The following is a 20,611-nucleotide window of genomic DNA, read 5'->3' as shown; positions in this document are numbered from 1 at the left end:
CCGCCAGCCTCATAAAAGTGAGCTGGAAAATATTAAAGAAGAAACTGCCCATCCAGGACCCATCACTGATACTCTAACTCAACACTTTGAAGGTGGCTGCGGAGGACTGCGCTCCAAGCGCATCTAATACATTGGTTTTCCCTTCTCTGTTCCAAAGACAGATTTGCCTGTGCACTGAACACAACCCCGTGGTCCTGTCACCTGGCTGTCAGACCTGACCCTCATCTCGCTACTGGCTCTTCCCCATGGGCTTCCCAACCCCCCACACCAAGCATTACCAACTTAGCTTCAAACATGTACATGCCCTGTAAAGGTAACTTTTCCATCTTTAATCACTTCAGGTTCAACAAGCAACAAGTGAAACTCTCCATTTGCCTCCTGGAAACTAATTCTTGCTTCTTTGCTTCTCTTCTGTATGAGGAACTCATGTCTACCTCGTCACCCAAACAGGAAGTTTGACAACATGCTTGAAGCCATCCACCAGCAACAGAACTCACAAGCCCACCAGCCCCTCCTGCTGCAGAAGATTTCACATATTTTCACTTTTCTATCTATTCCCAAAGACTTGTAAGACTCATACTAGCTCTTGTCTTGAATAGCTGAACTGACTGACCTCACCTCTCTTCAAGTCCATCTTTCATGCCACCACACTCTGTTTGGGCATGCAGACCCTGGTATCCAGGACCCCCAAACACATCACAGCGTTTCATGAGGTTCACACAGCTTCTATAGCTGGCGAACTCCTCTGGCACAAAGGTCACTTCAAATGTCACTGCTCTTCTTTCGTCTTCCCTTAGGCGGAAGTTTGTGGGGCTGTCCTTATTGTTGACAAACTCTGCTCCAAACAAAATACCTGTTGTACTATAATAGACACGCTGGTATATGAACGCTGAGCATGGGGAAATGTAAAAGTAGCCACAGAGGCAGGGAGGGGTGGAGGGTCGGGGTAGGGATGGTGGGAGGGATGCTGGGACCATTGGTGGTGGAGAATGGACACTGGAGGAGGGATGGGTACTCAACCATTGTATGACTGAAATGCAAGCATGAAAGTTTGTAAGTCAGTAACTGTACCTCATGGTGATTCACTAATAAAAAGATTTAATAAAAAAAAAATAGTAGCCAACTGGGCTTAAGAGTTGTGGCGCCCACAGTTCAGTGAAATGACAGACAAGAGAAAATCGCTACCTTATAGCAGGGGCCCAAGACATCATCCAAAAGGTTGAGAGAGAGTCAAACAGGTAAGACAATTGCTTTGCATGTGGTATAGAAGGCCACAACCCAGGTTCAAACCCTCAACACTACCAGGGATCTCCTGAGCACAGAGACAGAGCCAGGAATAGCCTCTGAGCACTGCCAAATGTGGCCCCGACACCACCACCTGAAAAAAAAAAAAGGAAAAGAACTAAAAGACAGGCTATTCAACATAGAGTATCAGTGGAGCTGGGACGATCCAGCTGGGAATTGAAGAATGAAAGGTTTGTATTCAGTGACAAAGTAAAGCAATGAACAGGCAAACCTCCACAAATGTCACTCCTAGACTTGATGAAATCCGCAGTGGTTATCGAAGGGAAAGGGACAGGCACGAGAGAAGTGAGCACGGGGTCCTTTTGGTGGCAGGAGAGCGCTAGAACTTTGGAGATGAGGATGGGAAAATCTAAACATATAAAACTAAATCCTTTAGACTCCATAATATTGTAAACCACCATAAATAACTTGCTTTGGGGACACACCCAGCAAGTGCTCAGTGCTCAGTGTAGAGCCAGAAGCCAGTGCTTCTGGCTGTATGCTCAGGAATTAGTCCTGGTGGTACTCAGGGGACCCTAGTCATAGGGAGTGCTGGGGATTAAACCTGAGTCAGCCACTTGCAAAGCAGGTGCCCAACCTGCTGTATTATCTCTCCAGATCCTCTTTCTCAAAAATTAAATGGGAGCTGAGGCCCTCTCAGTGGCCAAGGGTATATGCCTTATATGTGTGGGCCTCAAGGTTGATCCCTGGTATTTTTTTTTTTTTTTGGATCCCTGGTATTACGTGGCTGGAGCAGCTCTACGTCTCAGCCCTTGCACTGGTTGGCTGAGGATTCTGGTCTCTGGCCTCTCAGAGCTTAACTCAAAAAAAAAAAAAAAACCCTAAACATTTTTTTCAGTTATGTGGTACAGATTTTCCAGAAAATCCAAGTTCATGCAATTAGTTCTTTGCTTTTTTTTAAGGAATAGGAGATTGTTTTCTTGGTTTTTTTAAAAGTAAATTCTCAAATGCATGGGGGCAGGATATGGATGATCAAATAATTTCCTTAGGCACCAGAGCATAGCAGGTAAGGTGCTGACTGGAGTTTAACTCTGACACTGCCTATAATCCACTCCCATCTCCATGATCCAGAGCACAGCAAGATGTATGAGGTCCAATCCCCGCTAACACCTCCCCCCCCAGCACACACACACACACACACACACACACACACACTTCCTTAAACAGCCCTTTTCCACCTCATCCCAACCCATGAGCTCATTAAAGGGCTTAGAACTCATTGTGTCTCTGGATCAAATAGACCAGCTGGTGCATTTAAGACATTCAACACATTCATCTGGATAAATAAGAGCATACATGGTAACATGGTAAGCATAGTTAGAGTCATTCCACAAAGCAATCTTCTCTAGAATTACTTCAAGTGAAAATATGTTCACTGTGCACTGTCCTCCCATTGTTCATTGATTTGCTCAAGTGGGCCCAGTAACGTCTCCATTGTGAGACTTTGTTGTTACTATGTTTGGCATATCAAATACGTCACAGGGAGCTTGCCAGGCTTTGCTGTGTGGGCAAGATACTCTCGGTAGCTTGCCGGGCTCTCCAAGAGGGGCGAAGGAATCAAACTGGGGTCAGCCGCGTGGGCCGCGTGCAAGGCAAACGCCCTACCCACTATAGTGGAGACTACTCACAGTAGCCCAAATCTGAAAACAATTCAAGTGTCCAAGAATAGATGACTGGAAGAAATCACGGTACATATACACAACGGAATATTACTCAGATGTAAGAAAAGATGAAATCACACAATTTCTTGCTACATGATTAGATATAAAGAGTATCAAGATGAGTGCAGTTCGAGATGAACAGACCCAGAATGAACTCTTTCATTTGAGGAACATCAAGAAACATAGTAGGGGAGTAACAGATGCCCAAAGGCAACACAACTGAGAACTGGACTTCTGCAGCTATTCTAGGGGAAGAAAGGGAGATAATGGGTGGGGATATGTGTGAAGGGGATGGAGGGCAGGACCTTGGGACAATGGTGAAGGGAAATGGGCACTGTGCTGGAGGGTGTGGTGAGGAATTGTTATGCATGAACCCTTGTCATTAGCAGTATTGCAAACCATGGTGCCTGAAAAGAAAAGGAAGATAATTCAGCACAGAGTAGCTGCAGAGTGATCAAGAACACACAGGTGATATTGCTACTAAGGAAGAAAAGACAAGATGCACTTTTCTCCCAGGTGCCTCCAAGAGCTTACTTGCTCATCCTCACCTCCCATTAAGTCCCCTCTCCCTGGCCCTTCTTGCCTCGCTATGGCCTCTCTACACTCACTATTCTCTCGACCTGAAAGGCTCGCGTCATAAATCCCAGTACTTCCATCCTGGCGTCAGAGAGCTAGGATGGGGGCTAAGTGGCCCACTCCAGTCCCCAATCACTGAATGCTCCCCTTCTCCCCCTTCAGCTGTTGGCTGATGTCCCATTGTGAGGCCATTCCAGAGCACTCAGACTAGACTGGGAACTGCTTTCACTGCTTTTACTTTATAGCACTCAACACCTGACACCGTCACAGTGGATTCATCTCACTGGAATGTAACGCTCCGGGAAAGCAAGAACATGGTCTTTGCGCACAACTTTATTCTCAGCACTTAGAAGAGCAGGCACGGCACTATTGAGTGAGTGTTTGTGTGGGGACCGGACCGTGAATGTCAGGGGGAATGAACACGAGCAGAGCAGGCTGGCTGGAGTTCCTGCTTCTCCCCAATCAACTGTGGAGCTCTGGGAACATTTCTTGAGATTTCTAAACCTCAAATTCCACATCAGTAGAATGGGACCATCATAATACGCCTCATGAAATGTGATAATTAAATAAGATTATATAAATAGTTTACAACAATGTTTAGCACTCAAAACATGTTACTGTATTTTTACGGACATGAAACTTGAGATTCATTCTTTGAGAAGTGTTTTAATTACATATAGATGTAGGAACATCTATAACCAACTCACTGAGGTTAGCTTTGAAATAAATTAGATGCCATTTCTGATTTTTAATAAGTCACTTTCATTAGTCAAGCACGCAAATCAAGTTCTCATCGTTTTGCTGTCTATAAACTTTCAATTAGAAGTCAAAGTAGGGGGTGGGAGGGATACTGGGATCCGTGGTGGTGGAAAATGGGCACTGGTGGAGGGATGGGTACTTAATCATTGTATAATTGAAACCCAAGCACAAAAATTTGTAAGTCTACAACTGTACCTCTTGGTTTGTCACTAAAAAGAAGTCAAAGTAAATGGGAAGGATTTTAAATTTCCTTTGACACCAGTAAACAAGAAAGTCAGTTTACAAAAACAACTAGGAAGGAAACAACTTAGGAGGAAAAAGGAAAACCCTGTCATGAATGGCAGGCAAGTTGTTACAAGTAGAGTTGTGTTCTTGGTTCCAGGGGAATTTATATTACTAACCCACAATAAACTAAATTAAAGCAAATCTTTCCTCTTTATTATTTCTCTTTGTCTGGAAGGAAAAGGATTTCATGAGCCTTTCTTAGGGGGTAAAATCAGACCAGCCCCCAAAACATTCTTCTTCCGCTAAGGTCTCACAGCCCTCAGGGCCTTGGCTGCACCCTCTCCCGCCTACCTGGGTGGTGTCCTGGGCCTGCTGATAAACACACTTTGCCTTCACTAAGTAGGCAAAGGCAGCTCAGCCACATGGGAACTGGGGCCATGTGGCTCTCTTGAGGCCCCAAGGGGGCCACATGAAAATCATATAAGTGGAAAGCCAGAGCTTCGGCCCAGGAAGTCAACCACTAGGACCTGGAAGGACCAGGTCAGAAGGGGGTCACAGTCAGAAAAGGGTTGAGAAACACGGGCAGGGAGTGTTGTGTGTTCTGTGCTCCTTCTTAATCCTTCTCTATCCTGGCTGGCCACTGGCAGTCCAATAGCTTGTTCACACAAGCCAACACACCCATTCCCAATCACTTGCTGCCCAAGACAGTGGCGGGTGGGTCTGTGCTGAGGCCTGATCTGAGCGCAAAGTTGGCAGGAAGCAGTTATTCCGCTGGGTTCGTTCCCAGTGGCCATTTCCATTCACGGATCTCCTGGGATACTGTTAAGGAACTTCTAAGCCAAGAACCTGAAAACAGATGTCACGGGTTCTAAATCATATAAGAATTTTTCCAAACCTCTGGTCACTATTAGTAGTGTCCCCCCCCCCCCCCCCACCCATATCTAGCTTCTGAAAGTGTTGGCTGTGACCTTACCGCATAATTGAACATGGCAGTTGCCAGAAATCTTGCCATTTTAAAACACACTCTTTATGATTTATTATCAGCAAATGCTTGGTTTGTTATAATCTATTTTTATGTACTTACCCACCTGGGGTGACATAAAGGTTTCTTGTGGGGGCAAGAGAGTACAGGAGTTCAGGCACTTACCTTGCATATTGCCTACCCCAGTTCAAAGCCCCGGGAATACCACCTGGTCCCTGGAGGACCTCCAAGTGTTACTCCTGAGCACAGGACCAGGAACAGACCTTGAGCACCACAGGGTATAGTAAAAAAAAAATCAAAAACAGTTTCCCCGCTGGGATAAAGAGGGGCTATGAGGGGGAGAGATTAAGAAGATCTGCTTGAGTCTGGGGCATAAAGGTTAGAGAGCAAGCACCCCTCCTTCCCACCACATAATCCACAGAAAGCAGGCACGGGCTTTTAACAGCTTCCCTGGCTGTAAAAGGGGCTGATCCCCACAAAGCTATTTGTAAGAGCTAAATGAATTTACAGAAAAATAACGAAAATCAAGCCTGAGCTTGGTGAAGAGCTACTCTAAGCTGCTGCTGTTCGCATCCAAATTGTTAGGAGAACTAGTTTTCCTCCATCTCTTATCTGCATTTAGTGTGCAAACACACTTATTGCCAAAGAAGTAAAGATACCGTGGCTCTAATTTACTAGCTCGAGTCACTTCTGATCTGTTTTCTCATAAACTTTCTGATTTTGACAGGTGAAACTAAAGAGTGCCACTGGGATTCATTTACAATTCTTTCTCATACTTGTGTTATGGCGACTTCAGTGCCAAATCTGGCTTTCCACTTAGTTCTCTGAACAGATTTATTGAAAAGACCCACTCGGCAAGAACATTCCTGCTGTTTTCCTTTTGGGAGGGTAACTGCATGAGTACGGGGACATCCACTGGGTCTCAGTTTTCAAATGCACAAACACATCATTGTATGGTCACTGAACAGTAACAAGCTTTCAGGCTCTGAAGGTGCTTTGTTTGGGCTCCTTGATTTTCTGTTCGACTTCTAACTCTCAAGTGATTTGACTCTGCCCCGCCCCCTCCAAATAACCACTACTTCTCAGCAATTGTCATTATCCAAATTAGGTGCTAATAATTTTTAAAATATAATTAAGTTTATCTTCCTACTATTAAAATTAAAAATGCAAAGCCATAAAGTTTCTCTTAGATGAGTTTTTCCTACTTTATTTTTTTTCAAATATCATCTTTATTATCAACAAAGTTGAAGAACATGTTTTTTGATCCATAGCAACAGGGATTATCAATATCCCTGGATAAGAGATTCATTCACTCAAATGCCGACATAGTTAGACAACAGTGGGGAGGCAACACTAAATTTTCCAGGGAAAGTCTGTAGCCCACATGTCGTTTCCTCCTATAACACCATTAAGTATCTTAGACCTTTTGAATCCATTTGCTTCTAAATGTGATGCAACTTGGCTGTTCGCTGTTCTTTAGCTAACCCGTGGCTTATAGTCATTCCTACTTTAAAGGGGTTAATTTTTTTAATCGAATCACCATGAAATACACAGTTACAAGCTGTTCACAATTGGGTTCCAACATCCTCCTTCCACCAGTGTACATTTCCTACCACCAATGTCCTCAGTTTCCCTCCCACCACCACCAGCCTCCCTCTAGAGCAGGCACTTTTCTTCTCTCCATCTCCCTCTTCTTCCTCTTCCTCCTCCCCCACCTCTCTTTCCCTGAGCCCCCCAACCCCCCCACATCCCCCCCACTTTCAGGGCATTATGGTTTGCAACACAGATACTGACAGGCTACCACGTTTGCTCCTTTACCAAGTTTGAGCATGCAGTTCTGATCCAGAGTGATAAGAACACTGATACATGTTTTATATATAGACGGAAAACCACCAGATGAAATACAATTTAGATTTTAACTCAGGTTGGAAACTCTGAATGTATGAATCAGTTTATCAAGGTTACTTATACAGGTTAATAAGAGCTCAGTGACTTTCCCCGTCTTTCATCACAATTAAAGAGAAATCTATTCTGTTTCAGACACGACATTATGGGGTGTACAGTAAAGAGTACCTATGAAAGTGCTTCACTCTTGGATGAGATGGATTTTCTACCTTAAATACCCCATCTGCTAAAATTTCTCCTGCTATGGGTGAAGGATGAGTTTGACCGGAAGTTCCATGGGCTCATGGGTGGAGGGTGTGGGGCAAGTGGGCAGTGGCTAAGGGAGGTGAGAGTGTGCATGGAAACCTCAGCTGCCAATCCAACACTGGGTGATGGTGGGGGAGGGGCAGGTCAGATCAGAGGTGACACGGAGACAGAGATGATGGGTCAGAGAACGTCAGCGACTCCATACCAATACAATAAACTGAAATACTACTTTTACCCTTTACCGAGGTAACAATCATAAATTATAATAACATTTAATCAACCCCCCCCCCCCCCGCAAATTAACCAATCCAATAAAATATATCCTGGAGGTAGGTCTAATTTTTTTCTAAGTATAAGCACTTTGGCTTTCTGGAATTTGAGACCCCTGCACTCCAGAGAACCCACGTCAGAAAATCAGCTGAGCCCTAAAGGCCCCAGAGAAACGCAGACAGCTGACAGGTAATATGGAGCAGTTTTAGGGATTTGCTTGTTTTTGCTACTTGCTATAACATGTTCCCACATGTGTGGACACATAATTCTGGAGGCACTTTCTCTGGCGATTTGATCATTTATAAGGGACATTACTCCTAAATCCATCTCACCTGCCTTAATTTTCTCAAGATTCTCTGATGAAATACAGGAAGGTACTGGCCCAGCAAGTTGCACGGTCCAGCAGGTGTTTTGGTCTTAGTCCCTATGCCAGCTGGCTTTTTATTTTCTTTTTTGATTTGTAGTAAAGGTAAAGACCCTCCCGCTGATCATCGATTTGCTCGAGCAGGCCCAACGTCTCCATTGGAGACTTTGTTGTTACTGTGTTTGGCATATCGAATACGTCACGGGGAGCTTGCCAGTAGAAATCTGTAAATCCGGCACATTTAGTAACACACTTAACATCTGCTTCTAAAATGCTCAAATTTCACAAACCTACTGTGACTTTAACACCACTACTTTTAAAATGCAAACTAACACAATTATAAGTTCACATTTAAAAGTTAAACTATACTCCTAAAATGACTGAAAGTGTGCAATCTCTCACTCAGTAAAATCCAAGAACAAAACAACTTGGTTCAAATGTCAGAGGGCACATTCTAAATCCAGTATATAAACCTAATACTGGCACTTCATCACATATATCACAGTCCTCCTGTTATTCATCGATTTGCTCAAGTGGGCCCAGTAACATCGCCATCGTGAGACTTGTTACTGTGTTTGGCATATCGAGTACGTCACGGGGAGCTTGCCAGGCTCTGCCGTGTGGGCGAGATACTCTCGGTAGCTTGCTGGGCTCTCCGAGAGGGGTGGAGGAATCGAACTTGGGTCAGCCATGTTGGCTGCATGAAAGGCAAACGCCCTACCACTGTGCTATCACTCCAGCCCACTTCATCACATGTTTAAATAAAATTTAATGAAATAATTTATAATAACAGACAGAAATTAGATATTTGTGTAACCTTCTGAAAAACTTGGAAGTAACCTCTCCCTCTCCCTCTCCTCAACTAGTCTTTCCTCTGCTCAAAAATAAAGGCTGTGTGTGGGCTAAAGCGATAGCACAGTGGGTAGAGCATTTGCCTTACACGCAGTCGACCCAAGTTCAATTCCCAGCATCCCATATGGTACCCTGAACACCGCCAGGGGTAATTCCTGAGTGCAGAGCCAGGAGTAATGCCTGTGCATTGCAAGTTGTCACCCAGAAAGCAAAAAGAGAAAAAATAAAAAGCTGTGTCTTTGACATCTTTTTCTCTCCTCCTCCAGCATACAAGGTGCTGGTCAAAGAAAGGCGAACCAATTTAGTCTATGTTAGTTCCATAACCAAAACTGTTCTTCTGCACTCAGACATGCTTCGGTTCTCACTTGAGTAATTCTTACACTGCTGGAGTGTCCAGTTGAGGCCATTTATTCTTACCAGAAGACGACACGCGCCGGATCCTCTGCGAAGACAGGCTTCCATCAGAACTCAGGTTACGACTGCCGCTGTTCCGCCTCAAACAGGAAACGGAGGGCCCTGCTTTGGCTTTTGGAACAGGTGTTTTCCTCAGACTGGATGAGTCTGGCTTGGATATACTCCTCCCTGAGCCGGAGGCAGGTTTTGGAGCAGAGCCCTGTTGGGAGGGAAAAATTAGAGAGCAGAAGTTCCCAAACTTAATTAACCTACCATCTTCTTTCAGTAAAAACAAACAAGGAACAACAAAGAAAACTTAGGGCGACCCCCCAAAACACCTTCCTCTCTTTAAGCGAAGCATAAATTAACACCCTAATTGCATCCAAGGCTTTGAACTGCCCTCCCGATGTTCCAGTAGCCTTCGGGGCCCATTTTGACCAAACACTGGACTAGATGAGTGAGGAACAGTGTTTGCTTCACCCTAACAACCATAGCCTCTTTCTGACCTTGATTCCTTTCCTTGCCCCTCTAGTCCTCACCAGTTGGCCCCTTAACCTCGTGCCCCGGTCCCTACTTCGAGTTCCCCCTGTGCCCCCTCCCCAGCTGGGAAACGCTGCTCTCAAGCCTGCCTTCCCAAGACCACTTTCTTGTAGCTTTGGCTAAGTAAGAGAACACATTTTTAATTTCTAATTTCCCTCTGGTATACGCCAGAGGGAAATTTTGATTCTCATTTTAACTAGGGAGAAACAAAACTCTTAATTGCTCATTTTTCAGTTCCTAAAGTGATGCTGTCCCCAGATGACCAGTGTCACTAGTTCAATTCCACCTCCAGCTCCAGGGTGTTCCCGACATGGCCACCAACTCTGGGGGCTTCATTTCCCCCTGGTTTCTCAAAAAAAAGTTTTTTTTCTGGTTCTTCTTCTACCTGTATACTTATTTCTTCTCTGTATTCTACTGTTGCTTTCTGTTAAAATGCTAATTCTGCAAGGGTTCTTAACTTAGTCCTGTTCTCTTTCCTCACTATCTGTCTATACCAAGATCATCTTATCCCCTCTTCGGCCATCAGCCATGCACTGTGGCATCTAAAATTCAGATGTTCAAGTCAGTACTCAGTGAACTTCCCATCTATTTGGTGTCCTTCTACGCCTGTCCATTTAGGAGTCCTCCAGCACCTCTAACAATATAAAAATATGCATATTGTTATTTTATCGATCAACAAATCACTCACACTATAAAAAAAATCCCACCTTCCGTTCCAAATGCATGTGTCTTCTCATAATAACCCAATGGGTTGATATTTTTATAGAAGATATAAGCAATTTCTAAATTAAAAAAAATAATCTAAAAACTTCTCTCATCCTATTTTTGCCACAAGGTAATCAGAGGCACTTGTCATTAAAAAATGAAAGTGATTTCTAGATGCCTTCTTTCTTCCTTCCTCAACTCCTTTGATGGCATTATCTCCTTTTTCTCCTACCTCACTGCAGAGCTAGCATCTCTTTCTAGAATTTCTGAAACCATATCCTTTCTGGTTTCACCAGTTTCAAATTCCTCTTCCAATTTCCTGTGAAAGGAATCCGTAGGGTTCAAAACTGGGCCAGCTGTGCTCCCTCTGTTTTCCAAATAGTTGGCTCATCTTTCTGGTTTGGTTTTGGGGCCACACCCAGTGGTGCTCAGGGTTACTCCTAGCACTGCACTCAGGGATCACTCCTGGAGGGCTCGGGGGACCATACCGGGTGCCAAGGATCAAACCAGGATCAGCCACGTGCAAGGTGAAAGCTCACCTGCTGTCCTATCACTTTGGCCCCAGTTGGCACTTGTAAACACAGCACAGTGTGGAAGTGGCACTTGCTGCCACCCCGTGAGCTTATTCCTTCCTGGGGTGAATGGTGTGGACACGAGTAAGCCACGATGCTGCAACCCCAGCTCCCATCACCCTCCACAGCTGAGGCCTCCACAGCTGAGACACTCTATTTTCATTTTTGCATATGTCATTCCTGCCACCCAAAATTCCTTTCCCACACCTGCCTTCTCAACACTTAAGTTCCGTTCAAGAGGAATCCATTTCATGAACACCTCGACTCCATTCTGTCCCCTGCCACACAGCAGGTGACAGCTAGGGAATGATGTCCTCAGGAGACATCACAGTTTACCTTCTGATCTGACCCCCTGCACTAGGCACAAGGCTTAGCCAAGGGCTGTGTCTTTCTTCTCTCTATCATCCCAGCAGGTGACATCAGATATAGCACACAGTCGGCACCCTCTAAGTGTCCCCAAAGCACATAGTGGAGCCCTAGAAGCTATCATTTGTAACTCCTATCACAAAGGGGAAATTACGCTTCTTATACATAAGAAACTTGCCCGAGGTTACTTTTGCCAGTGAACAAGAGCTGTAATGTGAAATCAACTGTTCACTCCAATAATCACACTCTTAACCTCCAAAGGGCATATTCACCAAGGACCCCTCTGTCAAAAGTGGCCTGTTTCTAGTAAAGGTATGTGAAAGTCATGCTGAGAGCAGTCATATTCATGTGTAAGAGTAATCACTAACCATGCAACATGCCAAAAGAACATTGATGAACACCATAATATGGGCCCAGGAAAGCAGGTCGTGTCATACTAGCAAAGTTCTCCAACCTCCAACATGGACTGGCAGAGGCAATGCCCCAGACAAAACCTTCTTGGGAAATGGAAATAAGGCTTTTCATGAATTTCCAAAAGAGAATATAACAAATCAGACTCACCCTGCCTTTCAGAGCAAAGAGCACGCCAATTTTTAAAGCCTGCAGTGCACCAAGCAAAAAGGGCCATTGATCAAGTCAGGAATCCAAGTTTGCATCTATATTTTATTACTTACTGGATGTGTTCACTCTAAATCATCTCTTTGGAACTTTCACATGTGGCTAACAATAACCTGCTGTTACTGAGAAGAGCAAATAAAATATACATAAAGCACTGGACTCTGGTCTGCAGAAATTTCCTTTCAGTCCCAGGGCTAATGGGTGGGTGACTGGGGGCATTGTCACTGAACACATGGAGTGCCCTGATTGTGTGGCAGCACTCATATAAATATTGATAAGGAAGGGCCCAGCAGAATAGCCCAAGGACTTAGAGCACCTGCCTTACAGATATAGAGCCACAATTCAACGTCTCTAGTGTCCGGAAAATGCCAAGTACAAACCCAACAACTCTACTGTTCGATTCTGGCAGGAAGCACCAGGAAAAGGATGTGAGCCCAGTGAGTTTTTCAACTAAAAAAAAAAAGTTGGAGTGCAGCTGCCAGGAAATTCAGTTTCTCACAAGTGTGAGAACATACCAACAACTCCTGCAGTCACCACAACCAGAGTTTGTGTGCTTCAACTAGCAGTGTTTACCCTGGTGCACAGGTGGGTGAACACTGCAACCAAAAGGAGTGCAAATGTGCAAGCCATGACCTGGTAGGCAGCCACAGTGTGCACCACTAAGCAGTGTGCCAGCACCGGACAGGCACATGTATGGCTTCCGGTCACTGCAACAAAGGCATCATTGTCAATGGACAGGAGGAGGGCAGGAAGAGGGAGATTTGAAAACATTAAAAATTGGGCTGGTCAGAACCTGGAAACAACCCAATGACTGAGAACAAATGACTGGTTAAAAAAAAAAACCATGCTACATCTACACAATGGAATATTATGCAACTGTTAGAAAAAATGAAGTTATGAAATTCACTTATTAAATGGATGCACATGGAGGAGATCATGCTGAGTGAAATAAGTCAGAAGGTAAAGGACAAACAAATAATTGCACTCATTTATGGGATATAAAAAGAACATGAGACTAATACCCAAGGACAGTAGAAATAGGGGCCAGCAGGATTGGTCCGTGATCAGAAGCCTGCCTCAAGAGCTGGAGGAGAAGGCAGTGGGATAAAGAAGGGATCACTATGACAATGATAGTTGGAAATCATCACTCTGGATAAGAACTGCATGCTGAAAACATGATAACCTTAGTATCTGTATTGGAATCCATAATGCCCAAAAGGAGAGGGGGGGGGGGGAGAGAGAGAGAGAGAGAGAGAGAGAGAGAGAGAGAGAGAGAGAGAGAGAGAGAGAGAGACAGAGACAGAGACACAGAGAGAGTTCCTGCCATAGAGACGGGCTATAGAGTTGCGGAAAGTGTGATGGAGGGGAACTGGGAACATTGGTGGTGGGAGATGTACACTGGTGGAGAAAGGGTGTTAGAACATGATATGACTGAAACCTGACCATGAAAAGCTCTTTATCTGTGTATCTCATAGTGATTCATTTAAAACAAGAAAATTGTAACCCCTCCAGCCCAAAAATAGGGCTGAAGAGATTGTACAAAGGTTGAGGTGCTTGCCTTGCACTTGGCTGAATCTAGTTTGGTCTCAGCATCATGCATGGGTCCCTGAGCACCAGCAGGAGTGAGCTCTGGGCACAGAGATGGGAGTCAGCACTGCTGGGTATAGTCCAAAAAACAAATAAAAATAATAAAATAAAACATATAGAGACAAATCAGTCTTATTAGCATATAAATCTTATAATAATGGTTTTCATTTTGGTTTGAAAAAATATTTCTACTTGCACCAGTCCACAGCTGTAAAAAGGCTAAATACCTCTGATGATGTATCTGAATATTACTAAGACAATCAAATGACATAATTATACCAGATACTTGAGCAGTGCTTATTCATGGTAGACAATAAGTATCAATTCCTATGCTTTAAGATAAGACAACATTGCCTTGTTCTAACTCACTATTACTATCTCATAATACAAAATAACAGATAACTATGTTCCACCTCTATTAAATAAAAATAAAATCTTATTTCAAGGGGTCAGAAAAATAGTACAGAAAGTAAGGAACTTGTCTTGCATGTGGTTTTTTTGGGCAAGAGAACTGGTTTGATCACTGGCACGTCTTGAGGCCCTTCACAAGTGATTCCTGAGCAAGGATCCAGGAGCAAGCTCTGAGAAGAGTTGAGTGTGATCCAAATTCTACCCTCCATCAAAAAAATTCACATGGGGAACATAAAGTAACAAAATAGGAGACTAACGCCCAAGAATGGTTGAGATTAGTACCAGGAATTTTATTCCATTGCTTGGAGGCCAACCACACATACTAGGGGGAAAGGGAGCTCAGATAGAGAAGGGAGCACCAAATAAAGGGTGTTGGGAGGATCCTCCCAGGATGGGAGAAGCATGCAGAAAGTAGACTATAGACTAAACATGATTGTCACCCATTGCCTCTTTTGCAAACCACAACACCCAATAAGAGAGAACAAAAGGGAATGCCCTGCCACAGAGGCGGGGGGGGGGGGGGGATAGGGGGGATGGGGGGTGGGCGGGATACTGGGATCTGTGGTGGTGGGAAATGGGCACTGGTGGAAGGATGGGTATTTGATCACTGTATAATTGAAACTCAAGCACAAAAATGTGTAAGTCTGCAACTGTACCTCATGATGTCTCACTATTAAAAAAAAAAGAAACAGAATGAAAGAAAGAAAGAAAGAAGAAAGGAAGGAAGGAAGGAAGGAAGGAAGGAAGGAAGGAAGGAAGGAAAGAAGGAAGGAAGGAAAGAAAGAAGGAAGGAAGGAAGGAAGGAAGGAAGGAAGGAAGGGAAGGAAGGAAGGAAGGAAGGAAGGAAGGAAGGAAGGAGAAAGAATATTGAAATGAACATTAGGGATGGAAAAGTTAGTATAGCACATTGCCTTGAACACAATTGACTTAGGTCCAATCCCTAGCACTGCATATGGTCTCTGAGTACAGTCAAGAGCGATCCCTGAGCATAGAGCCAGAAGAAAGCCCTAAGCACTGCCAGCTGTATTGAGTATTAATCCTCCCTCTTGGGCCAGGCAGATAGCTGAGTGCATACCTTTCATGTAGGGTTCAATCTGTGGCACCATGTGATGTCCTGAGAATGGCCAGGAGCATCCCCTGAGCATCACCAGATATACAAACAAACACTGTCCTCCTGTTGTTCATCGATTTGCTCGAGCGGGCCCAGTAACGTCTCCATTTTGAGACTTCTTGTTACTGTGTTTGGCATATTGAATACATCATGGGTAGCTTGCCAGGCTTTGCCGCGCGGGCGAGATACTCTCGGTAGCTTGCCGGGCTCTCCGAGAGGGGTGGAGGAATCGAACCTGGCTCGGCCGGGCTGGCTGCGGGCAAGGCAAATGCCCTACCTCTGTATAGTCCCCAAATAAATTTTAAAACAACAACAAAAAGACAAAACAAAAAAAAAAAATTGTGAAATCTCAAAGCCTAACCAAAGAGCCATGAGGCTGTAGGCAACTTAAAGATTTAATAAACTCACAGCTTAATTTAGCCCCAAACCAGCAGGACACACAGAAAATGCAGATTTTAACAAGACAGTTGCCATCAGGCACCAGGGGCAGATTTATATACTATCTTTGAGCACTACTGAAGTAACCAACATGGGAATTTGAGTGAAACAGGAAATAAATGTCTGTGATTTTCTTGCCACCATAAGCACCAAGCCTGCCTGCTATGGCTTGTGATGGCCAACGCAGCTTCTCTCCACCATACATGGAAATCTGTAAAAAGTGAATTTGTTATTACCAGAGGGAATGGCGCTAAAGACTTCCTCACTGGAGAAAGAATGAGCTGTTTATACTAGTTAGTAAGTACAAAGGTTAGGCCAAAAATAGATACCCTAACTGAGGAATCCCTAAAATGAAAACTGCTTCTCCAAGATTTCAACCTTCTCCATTTCAACCTTCTATCACTTGAATAATCTTATCCTGAGTCCGAAACACTGACTTTCATTCTGCACACAAGAAATTTAAACCAAGCTAAGGTTTAGTAGTCCATGCACACATCAGATATTTTTTATAAGCTTCAAGTTTCACATTTTTATTACCGATTCAAGATCAACATATTTATGCTAGTTGAGTTTGGAGGGGAGGGTGTGTTGGTGATCAATATATAACAAATGAAATTTCCCATAAATCGAAGATGAAGATAATATCTTTTTTGTTCTGGATTGAGGGCCATATGAAAGGCATACGCCCTAACTATATGCCCTAACTCTACACATTCTTCAGCCTCTAAATGTTTTTTATGTTCATCAATAAACATCAAAAAGAATGTTAATTATAATTACCAGATGCTTAAAAAAACATATTAATCCCAAACAATTTAAAATCAGCTTCCCTAAAGTTATCAACAAAAAGAATTTAGAATATAATATGAAATAATGGGTAATCTTATTAGTTTAGACATCATTGTTGTAGTTTATCATTTTTCCTATCAGAGAAAATATATCATAAAAGTCAAAACCAGAGGGCTGGTTGACAGTTACTATAGGAGTTGATCCTGGTTTGAGCCCTGACATGCTGGTGTGAACCTGGGAGTCCCCCGCCCTGCAGGGCCTGAGCAGCACTGCATTCTGGGACCAAAGGACTGAATCACCAGCCCAGACAGAATGACCCTGGCACCTTTGGAGCACCTCTGGAGAGTTCCCCAATCCTACCACCTGAGGTAAAAAATAAAAAGTCTAAACTGAAGGTTGGGATGTTAACTCCAAGAGTTGCAGTGAATACTTTGCACGTTGGAGACCGAAGGTCTATCCGTATCACTTCACATTCCCAAGTACTGCAATGCTTGGGGAGCAGCCCTGAGCACTACCAAAAGTGCTCCCCCTTCCCCAGAAAAATGTCAGAGCTGATCTCGCTCAAGTCTAAACTTACCCCCTAGGATAAAGGATCTAACAACTCCCTGTGCATCCTAAAAAACACTAAACATCCCTTTCCTTCTGATACACACCCAGCCTACCATCTCTTCTGGCCAAAGACAGGAGCCCATGTGAAATGAATGCTAATACACAGTAAGTCCTGCTGAGGACTTACAGAAATAGCTGAGGACAAGCATGCACAGCCTAGCAGTAGGTGCTGAATGCCTTTAAAACTCAGAAAACTTAGTTTTTCATGTTAGGGACTAAAAATAATCTTTGAACTGCATATGAATTCATTACTCTCCAAAAGTATCTAGTCTTGCCCTATGCCCAAGTATCTGACAGGTGCGATAGAAAATCATGCCTTTTTTCCACCATATATATATATAAACCAGATTTTATTTGTATGTGCCAGGAATCCATATGTCAGGGCTTCAAGCTGCCTTATCTGTTCAAAACTTTCACTTTTGGATCTTGAAAGATTTCTTGTCTAAAGCCACATAAACTGATCAGAGGCAGAACCCAGAGCACTCCTGTTGACAGAGCTATTTTTATGTTCATATGTTTATCAGAACTCCCTGGCCAATTCTTCGGTGTGGTCCAACACATTGTAAAGTTTGTAAACATTTTTTCTGCCAAAATATAAACAGACATTTGATTTCAAATAATCTAAAATGTTAGATTTTTTTAGCTTGTTCATTTAGAATATCATTCAAAGGGACATTGGTATTCAAATACAAAGTATTGAACTTGAGGGGTTTTTTAAATATTCATATTTCCTTATCAAAGTAACTAAGACACTCAAGATTACTGACAACACAAAAAAATTACTATTACCAACTGAAAGCAAACTGCATATCTAGTTCTGCAATATTATTGTCTATTAACATAAAAAACATTGTTAATTTTAATACATTTGTTTCATCACTCAGTGAAGCAGATAAAAATGTAACTTACCAAGAACAGAGAACCATATTGAAAGGTTTTGTTCAAAATTTCCTTTTCCAACTCTTGTTTTTCCATAGATGTTCCATTTTCTTTTTCACCCTCCTTTTCAGGGCTAATCCTGTCGATATTGGAATCATATGCCAACTCAAGACACTTGGAGCTTTCCATTTTAACTGGGACTAGGCTTTTGATCTGAAAAAACGGAGCCACGGACCCAGTGGCTGAGTAAGAAGAACTTGCTTTGTCAACATCTTCCTGATTTGATTTCATGGCAGATGTTGTTCTTGGAAGCTTGTGTGAAGCATTTTTAGAATGAGTTGTAACATGCACAGCCTGGCTAGTAATGAGTTTATTAAATTGCTGCTTATGTGTCTTGTTAATTAGGATTTCTACTTTTGTGTTTGCATTCAAGCTAGATCTTGGTGTTTTATTCAAAGCTGTCAACTGACTTGAAGATACAGATGATGAGGCACTGTTTAAAGGAGGTCTAGATGAAACCTTTGATAAAGCAGGGTCTTCGGATGGCAATACTGATCTAGATATAACTTTTGCTTTGATATTCTTAAAATTTGGTATTGGGTAACTTACAATTTCTGTTTTCCTAACTTTGCTGCCTACAGAAGTATTACTTTTGGTTGTTGACTTTCCTAGAGTAGGTTTAGATATGTTCATAGAAGTCCCATTCAAGTTTGGTAAATTTTTAAGCTCCTGGTTACTTCTCTCCACTTTACTACATTTCTCTGTTGCTTTAACAGGTGACATGAAGGTATTATTTGTAGGTTTTGTGACTGGTGTTGATGTGAAAACCTTGTCATTTGTGCCGACAACCACACCATCCCAACTTTGTTCAACTGATAAAGTCACCTTTTGTTCTGATGGGCTACTCTGAAACAATTCCTTGGTATGATTTTGGATTCCCAATTCCTCTTTAACTGAGGCATTTTGTGTTTCTTCGGCCATAGAGATTGTATGCTCAGGGTTCAAGAATTGGGTTTTAAATGAATTAAAAGCTGGTGCAGGTAAAAAGCATTCAACATCTATAAGACAAGTGGATGCTGTTTCTCTTAGATTTGGGCCAAATTCTCTTCGCCCATATGAGCTCTGTGAATGCATCTCATTATTTGGTTTATCTTCTGGTAAACAAAAGGATTCTTTTAATGCAGATCCATTGGGATCATCCATGCTATGAGAAACTGGTGTTGGCGATTTTACCTCTTTTTCGCTAACTTGTCTACGCTGTGATCTATCTGTGTATTCACAGGCAACTTTTCCTGAAGAATTCTGACACTGATTTTCAGTATCTGGAACAGAAATATCAGTTTGCATCACCACATCACCAGATACCATATAAGTGGTCTCTTGCACTGCTGGTGCTGTGACTTGAGAGTTTTCAAACCCGTCTCTTATGCAACTCATTTCTCTCACATGTGTCTTATCAGAAGAGGACAACAGACAAGGTGAACAAGAGAAAGATGCATTCCCACTTCCCGTGCAGGTTGGTTGCAGACTTCCAGCGGTATGATTCTCTTGAGCGGAAGGATATGTTATGAAGGTACAGGTAACTTTATTAGCTTTCAGGTCAAATGTCTGGTTTAGCTGCAAGACCGGAGGGTATTCTGTACAGTTTACATGATCATTAGAGCCCCACATCAAAGGCAGAGGTGACTCAGTGTTCTGGTCCTGAAATGATTCCAAAGATTTAAAGTTATTTATGTACTCAGGTCCCTCTGTATTCATAACATGTGCCGAAGACTGACATGTAGGATCCTTACACATATCTAATACCTCCTTACTAATGATATCACTTGAAGAGTTTTCATGATCAAGTGCTTCAATCCACTGAGAGTTTGAAGAAATATTTTGACCGAAGTCCATGGCAGAGCTGGTTTCATTGTCAATCACCATATCATCTGGGTTGGCAGAATTCCAATTCACATAATTGGTTGAAGAGTTTTGTGTAAGTGATTTTTGATGGCATGCATAAGTGTTTCCACTTTTATCACTGATAAATAAGGATTTCAATTCATCTTTTGTCTTGTCATCTGAATGATCATCACTCATCCTGAACATCTTTAAATTTTTGCTATTTTAGTTTATTTTTTGATGATTTCAAATCAGAGGGAAGGAAAAAATATCCATCTCCAAGTTTTTCATCACAGGAGAAAACATCTTAGTCTAAGATGGTTTGAAGTTCAAAAAGCTTGTTCCCTGAAAAAGAAAAAGAAAATGTTTAACTCAAGTAACACTAGAAAGATTGAAACATCATCTAAGAATTTAAAATCACTTAGTTTTCACATTTATAATCTACAACTGTAGATTAGATGAGTAAATTAGCTATGTATGAACATATATTTGTAGGTTTTAGTACTGCTGTTGATGTAAAACCCTTGTTATTTGTGCTGAAAACCGTATCATCCCAACTTCGTT

The 20,611-nt window shown here is 42.7% G+C and overlaps 1 protein-coding gene across 1 annotated transcript in view; it reads right to left on the bottom strand.

Moving 5' to 3' along the window:
- Positions 1-20,392, bottom strand: part of MTUS1 (microtubule associated scaffold protein 1) — a 131,253-nt gene extending 110,861 nt beyond the window's left edge. The window contains exons 1-2 of the mRNA XM_056114062.1: positions 18,194-20,392; positions 9,563-9,758 (exon numbers count right to left, since the gene is read on the bottom strand). Coding sequence (XP_055970037.1) covers positions 9,563-9,758; positions 18,194-20,254 — 2,257 coding nt within the window. The 5' untranslated portion in view covers positions 20,255-20,392. The remainder of the gene's footprint in view (positions 1-9,562; positions 9,759-18,193) is intronic.
- Positions 20,393-20,611: the final 219 nt, after the last annotated feature.

The sequence above is a fragment of the Sorex fumeus genome, unplaced genomic scaffold (assembly GCF_029834395.1).
Source record: "Sorex fumeus unplaced genomic scaffold, SorFum_2.1 ptg000024l, whole genome shotgun sequence".
In the NCBI taxonomy this organism is placed as follows: Eukaryota; Metazoa; Chordata; class Mammalia; order Eulipotyphla; family Soricidae; genus Sorex; species Sorex fumeus.
This window is presented reverse-complemented; position numbering and strand designations above follow the sequence as displayed.